Raw genomic sequence first — 9100 nt, forward strand, 5'->3', positions numbered from 1 at the left:
ATTGTGAAATGCCCCATGTGCTGGTTTATTAGGGCCAAGGAGTGAATTGGGCCAAATACTTATCCCACATCTCTGGGTCCCACCTAAATAGTAGAAGTCTACAGCAAAACAACAACCGCCTGCCTCTTTCCACACGTCCATCACCCCGCCCCGACCAAGTCCCGAATGTCGCAACCCATGGACGCACACGGTAAGCCCGTACTCAGACCATTTCAGAGTACAGCACAGGACTGAAAATGATTTGTTGCCGCTTATTTCACGTTATTAAGATCCTATCTATACCAGTTCAAACGCCATACATGGGCATCTTCATCGTTCGGGATCGCCTGAGCCAGCTAGCTTGCAGCCAACACGTACTCCGACAACCTCATCTTGGGCACCACTTTTTGCTCGTTTTCGCAAGGGCACCCAGGATAGCAAGGGTAGCAAGCGAAAGTCTTCGATAGCACAGTCGCTCATGAAGCCACGGAAACCGGTCGGCAAAGCTCCTGGTATAGGACATGCATTGAAAGCAATCCTGTTTGCTTCTTGTGGGCAATTTTTTATTGTTATTGTTGAAGTGTAATGCTAAATTGGCTTGCATATGACAGGGTTAAACGTTCTACTGCTTTGCATCCCCGTTTCAGTAGGTATCTCTCAATAAAAGATACTTGTAAATGCTCAAACTCGCCTCACTCAGTGGGCAATGCATTTTGCATTGCCAGATAATGACGTTCTCATATTCGTCAGTGAGTGACGGCTGGAATCCACTCTAAATGAACCGCTCCACTCAGTCATATGTCTAGTGTCATTCCTTGCAATCATTCCCCTTGCAAAGGCATGATTTCTCCACCGAATTTCATTGCCTTTGTCATTCATCTGACTAACATTGCAGCTTTTGGGTTTGGCGACCGATGAGATGTCGATGCGAGTTGGGCAAACTCTCGCTGGCCTTCTGAATGCCACGCTAGTACGTTTCACTTCCTGTCTTGATTTGCCTATTTGACACTTTCCATTCCACACCCTTTTTCGTAGGGTAACGCGTAAGTGCTCGCTCCTAATTCGCAACCTTAACGACTTCGCTGACAGGAACATTTTCACAATTGTTCATTTCTCATTCGACAGAGTTGAACTGATTGTGGCAGTAAGTGCCGTTAACTTTTTCACATCTTGAGTGACCCATTCCTGGTTCACACTCAATACGGCCTTGCATTAATTGTGTCTATACCGTGTTCTAGATCATTGCCATTATTAAATGCGAGCTTCAAATCGTCCAATCGTCGCGTGAGTTTGCTGCAATTTAACATTTAGAATTGAATCTGAATCACTATACACACTCGTGCTATCCTATTCAGTTGTGGGGTCAATTCTGAGCAATCTATGTATGTTCATCAGTGTATCTGTGATGCTTGTGCAAACTCCGATTGGTGTTCTGCCAAATTAGTGTTGGTCCTGGGAATGTGTTTTTTTGCTGGAGGAATGAGGTTCCAAGAACAAGGATTTGGTGCAAGTATGTCATTTTCGCACTCGGGAATTACTATTCTTGGATAGTGGGCGTCTACTGACTGATATTCTTCTGACACTTTTTCGTAATTTGTTCCTTGTCTGGGCGATACTGTGGGGTAATTGCTTTGGTTCCGTGATTGGCGCTCGTCCCTGTGCTTGATTCTTCTTGGCCGCTATGTCGATCCCTTGGGACTTACCACTGCTTGGCAATGACGTTTATCAAATCTTCTTGCATCGGTCTGTTGATGCTGTAGGCGCCAGCCAGATCAACTCGTCCTTATTGACGCTCAGCGTTATTGCTGTGCTTCTACCCGGTGAGTCTTCCACTCGTCTCCCTTTTTCGGACCACTCCATTCTTATAAATCTTCCTCGCTTAGCTGCATTCCATTTTGCTGTCCAACCTGATGCGTCTGACCCAAGCGAAGATCCGTTAACAAATCCGCAGGAAGCGGCGGATATCACGAAACTTAGTCATGGTGTCGCAATCATCCTCCTTTGCAGTGCGTTCGCTGTTATACCTGAAAATTCGTTTGATCTGACACTCCGATAAAGTCTATGTGTCTTATCTTATCTTCCAACTATGGTCGCATGCATCACTTTACCAGGCAAGTCGCACTCGTCAGTCTTGGTTGATGATTTACTTATTTCGGTGTCATGGGTTAGGACAACCATGAAACAACCTTCAAGTCGACACGGCACGATGAGGGCGTGTCAGCGTCTGCTGTTGTCCACAAGTTAAGAAGTAGAATGCATATTCGTCATCATGACGGTGACGAAGAGAAGACAGCTGAGACGGGTAATGGTAATGCAAATGGAAGCGTAGTAAACAGCGAGACAACGCATGCTCCAGATGCCAATTTGGCGGAGTCTCAGCCAATCAAGGAGGAAGAAGAAGAGGTGGAGACGCCGAATATGAGTTTCCCCATGTGCATTGCATTGTTGGTAGTCGTCACAGTGGTGCGTCCTGGTGCTTTTCCCTCGATATCGTTTCTCCACCTCACGCAACGCACAGCTTGTTGCAGTTACCGCGGAATTCCTCGTTGATAGTATTGACGGTGTCACACAACAAAGCGGTCTTCGCAAGGAATGGGTTGGTCTCATCTTACTCCCGATTGTTGGCAATGCAGCGGAACACGTCACTGCCGTCATGGTCTCGGTGAAGGATAAGCTTACTCTAAGTATTGGAGTTGCTGTTGGTTCGAGTATCGTAAGTCCATGGTGAATGTGCGTGCAGGAGAGTTACTAATTTAGTTTTTGTTCCTCCCAGCAAATCGCGCTTTTCGTCATACCGTCAGTTGCATTGTGACTCTTGTGGAGAACTCATGGTTGAATCGATCCCCTTTAGGTTAATGGTCGTTATTGCATGGGGCCTAGGAAAGCCCCTTTTACTTCTCTTCGACCCATTTGAATCAGTAGTGCGTATACCTCGTTGCGCTAACCGGTCACTTGACTGACAGTATTGACGTTTGTAGACGCTGTTCCTTGCGGTGATTACGGTAAACTACTGTGTACAAGACGGAAAGGTACAGTCCTCGTGTTTCGTGAAGGTGTCGCTTATCTTCTGACCACCTGACGTCCTTAGTCAAATTGGCTGGAGGGAATGATCCTCATGTGTATGTCCAAATTTTCATCTCGCGTATGCACATTGACGAACATACCCCACTTCGTTTAGGTCTATATCTCATCATTGCCGTTTCATTTTGGTTCTATCCAGGAAGGTGAGTGCCACGTCGGATATTGCGTGGGAGTAACCACGCATTGCCGCCGCCGTACATTACAGCTTCCATTTTACTCACACGTTTCTTTCATTTCCCTTTCACAGTGAAGTCGCTGCTGTCCTTGCGCAGTGCAAGTAGAACCGAAATACGCGTGTTTTACACATTGTGCAGTTTCGTCAAGCGTCGCCTATTCCTCAGACTGCTGTACCATACATGCTCTCCCTTTCTTTTACCCATATACCCTCCAAAGATCGAGGATCGAGATAGGACCTTCGAACACTGTCGGTTGCACTGTGTAAATAGTAGAACATTTCGTCACACTCATTTTGCTTGTCGCTCCTTATCATTTCTCATACCCTCCCTCAGCTAATCTGACGTCTTTGGGTTCTCAAATTCATTGGGTAGCACGGTACAGCATTTTAATTTTAGTTTTGAATGTTTGACCGCTCACATTCTCAATGTTGCACCTACGACCCGTTATAACAATACGGCGATTCCTTACACTATCTTCACATATACGATTCTCTTTTCCTATTACCCTTATCTCTGACTGTCATCATATCCCCACTTTACTTGGTTTATTCTCTTGTAGGTCTTGCTTTACATGTATCCCTAGTCAAAATGGTTTTCGCTTGATGGTTATAAATTGGTCTAGCTTTCCCTTCCCTAGTTCTTCATTCTTGCTTTCTACTCTCCCTTGTATACATTTTGGGTAGATAGGATACCTCTCACGTCTCAAAAATTCCAGTTCGTCCGAGTGAAGTTATATTTTCCCTATTACCAGATTTCATGGTTGAACGAAACAAATCATGGAGCACGTCAATCCAAGTGATGACAATACGGCATGGATTTCGAGAAGTATTATATGAATGCACTGTTAATCGTAGTACAAATGAGTCAAGATTGAAGATAAGTCTCTTATTACAGTTTCGCTTTTGCAGACACTGAAGGTGAGAGTGTCGCACCCGCCGCAGCCAAAACGGTCGTCCCGCGTTCTTTGACTTTCGTTGCTGTCCAAGAAAAATTCCATAAGCGACTGAAACGAAGCAGAGGATAGTATCGAAAAGGCAGTGAATCACGTACTGAAGATCACCTTATTTCCCTCCTTCCACAGCTCCGTGACAAGTGTCTCACCGGGGTACACGACTCCCGCGAAGCTATGAAATCGGTGATGATCGGGATGGTAACATCAGCACCATCACCACGGTAGGAACATTCGGAAAGCGTGTTAAAGGTAAGTATCTAGAAGGGGAGTCATACGTACCGAACTTTGATATCATCGTACGGACCGAACGTCTTGAGAATGTGTTTGCCTGAAATACCCATCGAACACAGGCCTGTAATACAGTGTTACACACAACGTGAGCATTGAGGTCAAACTAATACGTAGCAATTAGGTGGCGCGTACCATGAAGAATAGGTCTGTCGAATCCACCAACAGCAGCAAACTCCGGAAGGATCTAAAGAGGTTAGGAGGGGCCGCATTAGAATGACTCGTGCGTTACAGGGCCGTGAATTCCGTACATGTAGGGGGTTCAAGTCACCGCTCAGTCTGAAAATCGCCATACATGAATCAATCGAAGACCCAGTAACGAGTATCCGAAGCTGTGGGAAAGGTGGCGTACCGATACAGCGCAGCCTGTGACGGGCTCGTCTTCTCTTCGACAACGGCATCGGGTGCGCGTTTCGGCGGTGTATTTGCCGCTGTAGCTGGCCCTCGATCTTCACAGGTGAAAGGTTTTTCACAGTCAGCCTAAATCGGTTCGTCGTTATAACTCAGACGAGTTGAGCCCTACCTGATCCAGTTTTCTTTCCTCCGAATCCACCGCTTCCTCGTATGAAGACAGTGGACTGGTTCTCGAAGACGACTTTCCCGGAAGCCTGGTCGATAGTCTCAACTATCGATGTAACAGCTGCTGCTTTGCCTTTATCAAGCACTTCCAGGAGTCTGAGTCACACCGCGCAGTCAGCAATAAATTAAAAATGCTAGCAACCTTTTCCTTCGCACCTCGGTTTACTAATCATCTTCCCACTTGTCGGGATCGGACCTTTGATTGCAAGGTACTGCTCGCCATGAAGTAATTTTGCCTGCATGTAAAAAATCAGCCACCCTTCGCGTCCTTTAATCCTCGGAACAGTAATTTTCACACACAGGGTTGAAATTCGGAAGCCAATCAAGGGGCACTGACGAACTCGCAGGGAATTGAGGGACGACGCCGAAAGTCGGTAGTGCTGAGAAGGAATCATGGTTCTCGAAGACCCATTGCAGCTCCGTCGCCTCTGCACCGATACCGAGATTGTACAGAATGACATCGCGTTCGGTATAGTTGAATTCATACGGCTCGAGTTCTTCCTTCTTCGCGTTCGCAACAAGTTCTGAGTCCTCGGAGTCAGCATATGTGCTGGAACCGCTGCCAGTATCAGACCCGTCGTTTGAGAAGTTCTCAATGATCTGATCAAAAAAGCTGAGCGGAATGATCCATTGGTAGAGGGTATGAATGACCTAACCTGCTGGATTGCTTCCTGTGTCGTCGTTGGCTGCGTTGCACGTCCATCATCTGCATACACTATCAGAACACTGATATTGCCTGATAAATTACATTGTCTAATTCACCGAAGTTCGTGAAAACGTTCCACTTGTCGATGATTGCCTCAGGGGTCAAGGGCTTATTCACGGGGAATCCGTGACCACCTGCACGTTGCCAGCGAGTTTGCGCCGCCCAGCCACCTGACACTTCAAAGAGGCCTCCAGACGTCTCCTCGTTTGCTATTGTTATAATCTTTTAGCGAGTCTTCCTAATACTCAGCTTCCAACCTTACCTTCGCTCGTCAAATAGCCGACCATAGGTGCGACATAATCCGGCTGCAAAAGATCAGTAAGGAAAGGCTCGGTATACGCAAGGACATTGACATTACTTTAAAGGCTTCAACCATCTCTTGAGGCCTGCCAAAGAGAAGTTTTAAGTCACTTGCATACCCACATGACGATCACTTGCATACCAGATTGTGCTAGTCATAGCTGTACCAGCCTGTGGTGCAAGACAGTTTGCTAGGATATTATACCGACTGCCCTCCAACGCAAGTGTGCGCGTCAAACCAAGAATTGCGGCTTTTGCCGTCGAGTACTATATTACAGCCAGGTTAGTTGGATCCAGTAATACTCAACATATCAAGAGATCGTACGTTTGCTTGTCCGAAATTGCCATCTAACAAGTAGTCAGAACTGGTTGAAATGGAAAGACACGGGTGATTGCTCACAAATGCCGACTTGAGAGCAAGTCGTCACAATACGGCCATACTTTTGCTTCTGGAAGACAGGCCAAACCGCTTTTGCGCATTTGTATGTTCCCCTGTGAATAGGTCAGTAGGAAAGGGAGAACCAGGAATATACAATACTCACCTGAGGTGGACGGCTATGACGGCGTCCCACTCTTGTTCCGACATCGCGGTAAACGACTTATCGCGCAAGATACCGGCATTCGCCACCAGAACATGGACAGAGCCAAACGCATCAAGTGCAACCTTGACGATTGCACCGGCGTCTTCGACGGAATGGACAGCAGGGACAGCCTGGCCTCCAGCTACTCAAACGTAAGTCTTATGCAGTTAGCAGAGTATTTGTACGAAACGCTATACCTTTACGTATCTCGTCCACAACAGAATTGGCATTTTTCTCACTAACATCGTTGATGACGAGGTTTGCACCGAGCCTAGAGTACATCAATGCGTAAGCACGTCCGAGGCCTGCTCCTGAGCCGGTAACGATGACCGTCTTGCCGTCGAAACGGACCTCCGGAGATGACTGAGGATTCGCCTTCTTTTTGCTCGTTGCCTCCTTCAGCTTTGACTGTATATAGTACATCAGTGATTAAGCAACCATGTGCATCGAGAACGTGGTCCTTACGATAGGATCAAAGTCTCTTAGGTGTGCCGGGTGATCTGCGCCCGCAAAGTCTGTAATTTCATCCCAACATTGTTTAATCGCACTAGGTGTGTATGATGGATCTATCCGGAATACGGCTCCTTTACTACGCTCCCAGCGAATCTCCGCGATGAAACCGGCTCCAACCTCGAAGACACGTCCTGACGCGTCAGGAGCGTCAGGGTGGCACAGTGCAGCCACGAACGGTGCAACGAACTCTGGTTTCAAGCCTGCAAGCATATCAGGTGGCATAATGGTTTCTGTCATCTTGCTTGCCGCCATCGGGGCTATAGTGCTCGCGCGGATATTGTATTTAGCACCTTCGAGCGCGAGAGTCCGTGAGAATGTAACGAGTCCCATCTTCGCTGCACTGTAGTTAGCCTGCCCAACATTTCCGTACAATCCAGCCGCGCTCGCAGTATTGATGATCCGGCCAAACCTTTGTTGGCGGAAAATTGGCCAGGCTGCTTTTGTACATGCGTATGCGCCCTTCAGGTGTACGAGAGTGACTAGGCCCCAATCTCCATCCGACATATTCTTGAACGCTTTGTCACGTAGAACTCCAGCGTTATTGATGAGAATTGTTACACCGCCAAATGCATCAAGTGCGGTTTTAATAACGGCAGCACCGTCGGCGACGGACGACGTGTTTACAACTGCCTTTCCACCAGCTAACGTACACGCCACAGTCAGCTCCAGTCTTCTCAGTCAGTCTACATTCTTTACGCACCCCTCGTGATTTCATCCACTACCTTCTGTGCAGCATCCTGACTGACGTCGTTGACGACGACGTTCGCGCCTCTAGCTGCGAAGAGAAGTGAATACCTTTCCATGTCAAATCAGACTTGGCCTTTCGTCACTAAGTAGCTGATTACGCACGCTTTGCCGAGGCCACCACCAGCGCCCGTAATAACAACAGTATGCCCTTTGAACGACAGTGACATTGTGTGCTCGAACAGAAAGTCGGCGAGGAATGTTGGGAAGAGCCAAGTTACCCGGACGCTTATAGCGCTTAAACGCTTCGCACGTGAAATTCAATCGGAAAGCACGGGATTTGTGTAGAATCAAATAGCCCTCCTCAATTCACTTGCGCAGGGGACTTGCGCGGGGGCTGCGGCACGAAGAAGACTGATGCCACGAGCAGCGCAAGTCCCTCAAGAATTGAGGATCAGACTTGCAGCAAGGATCGACTATCATTACTTAAGATACATAGCCCTTGATGTAGTAATGTTAATCTCCCAAATAAAGAAAGTTAAAGATTCATCTAAGACATGAGTGTCGTCACAAGGAAAAAAATGCATACAGTCAGTCCTCCTCAGTCTTGACCTCTAAGATGGAGCAGAACAACTCTCAGAATGCTGCACAACCACCCAGCCAACCTCAGACACCAGCTACTTTACTACAGGCATTACAATTACATGTACAAACACAGGCAGCAACTCACCAGATACAAATTCCTACCAGTTCTGAAGTACCTGCTTCTCCTAGTCCAGCTAGTTGTTCATGCTCCAAGCCCAGAGTTTCCAGACAATGCTAGAGCACTAGCAGCCTTAAATTTCCACATACATTAGCAAAACCAAGCCTAGACACAAAGTCTGGCTCACTAGCAGGTGTCTTCTAGCTCCTCAAGCTCTCATCCGACCCTACAATCCTCTACTCCAGCTCCTGAGGGCTCTAAGGCAGCAAAGGGCAAAGCTAAGGTGGAGAAGAAGTCAGTTGGCAGGAAGACTGGTAAAGGGGCACACTCTGGAAAAAATGTGCAAGTTTCTGGTCATTCTGAGTCAGAAATTGATCACCTCACCAAGGAGCAAAAAAATGATGCAGATATTGTCGAAATAACCAAAGTGAAGATGATAGCTACTTGGGATGACGAGTCGAGCATTAAATTAGTTGAGTTCATTGCTACTCCAGAGTGCTGGGCAAAAGTACAAGTTTCCTTGTGTAATTTTTGTTAAGAGGTGAGTTCTCTCCTCTC

The 9100-nt window shown here is 47.2% G+C and overlaps 2 protein-coding genes across 2 annotated transcripts; one reads left to right on the top strand and one right to left on the bottom strand.

Moving 5' to 3' along the window:
- Window positions 1-165: 165 nt before the first annotated feature.
- FOMMEDRAFT_25688 (calcium/proton exchanger) lies at window positions 166-3207 on the top strand (the record flags this gene model as incomplete). Its single annotated transcript, XM_007262597.1, has 20 exons — window positions 166-190; window positions 270-530; window positions 591-625; window positions 705-728; window positions 875-949; window positions 1015-1022; window positions 1069-1123; window positions 1218-1263; window positions 1335-1361; window positions 1424-1489; window positions 1740-1799; window positions 1863-1985; window positions 2038-2103; window positions 2201-2442; window positions 2498-2692; window positions 2753-2775; window positions 2831-2900; window positions 2958-3008; window positions 3068-3098; window positions 3158-3207. The coding sequence occupies 20 exons, from the start codon at window positions 166-168 to the stop codon at window positions 3205-3207; spliced, it is 1533 nt and encodes a 510-aa protein (XP_007262659.1).
- An 835-nt stretch (window positions 3208-4042) lies between these two features.
- Window positions 4043-8244, bottom strand: FOMMEDRAFT_16976 (multifunctional beta-oxidation protein). Its single transcript, XM_007262598.1, has 21 exons — window positions 8005-8244; window positions 7856-7950; window positions 7108-7796; window positions 6840-7050; window positions 6604-6784; window positions 6462-6553; window positions 6387-6409; window positions 6204-6328; window positions 6120-6147; window positions 6024-6066; window positions 5818-5970; window positions 5712-5761; window positions 5356-5655; window positions 5212-5291; window positions 5000-5151; window positions 4829-4925; window positions 4728-4755; window positions 4612-4663; window positions 4468-4540; window positions 4287-4360; window positions 4043-4213 (listed from the first exon to the last, which is right to left on the bottom strand). Exons 1-21 carry the CDS (start codon window positions 8067-8069, stop codon window positions 4125-4127), a joined length of 2700 nt encoding a protein of 899 aa, XP_007262660.1. The 5' UTR covers window positions 8070-8244; the 3' UTR covers window positions 4043-4124.
- Window positions 8245-9100: the final 856 nt, after the last annotated feature.

Source organism: Fomitiporia mediterranea (assembly GCF_000271605.1).
Source record: "Fomitiporia mediterranea MF3/22 unplaced genomic scaffold FOMMEscaffold_2, whole genome shotgun sequence".
Taxonomy (NCBI): domain Eukaryota; kingdom Fungi; phylum Basidiomycota; class Agaricomycetes; order Hymenochaetales; family Hymenochaetaceae; genus Fomitiporia; species Fomitiporia mediterranea.

What these genes read in the sequence shown, in the direction of transcription:
- FOMMEDRAFT_16976 (XM_007262598.1), bottom strand. Translation starts at nt 8,069, where the DNA reads ATGTCACTGTCGTTCAAAGGGCATACTGTTGTTATTACGGGCGCTGGT. An exon ending in GGTGGTGGCCTCGGCAAAGC is followed by an intron (nt 7,951 to 8,004) that starts GTGCGTAATCAG and finishes TGACATGGAAAG; the next exon opens with GTATTCACTTCTCTTCGCAG. An exon ending in GCAATTTCGGACAAGCAAAC is followed by an intron (nt 6,329 to 6,386) that starts GTACGATCTCTT and finishes GCTGTAATATAG; the next exon opens with TACTCGACGGCAAAAGCCGC.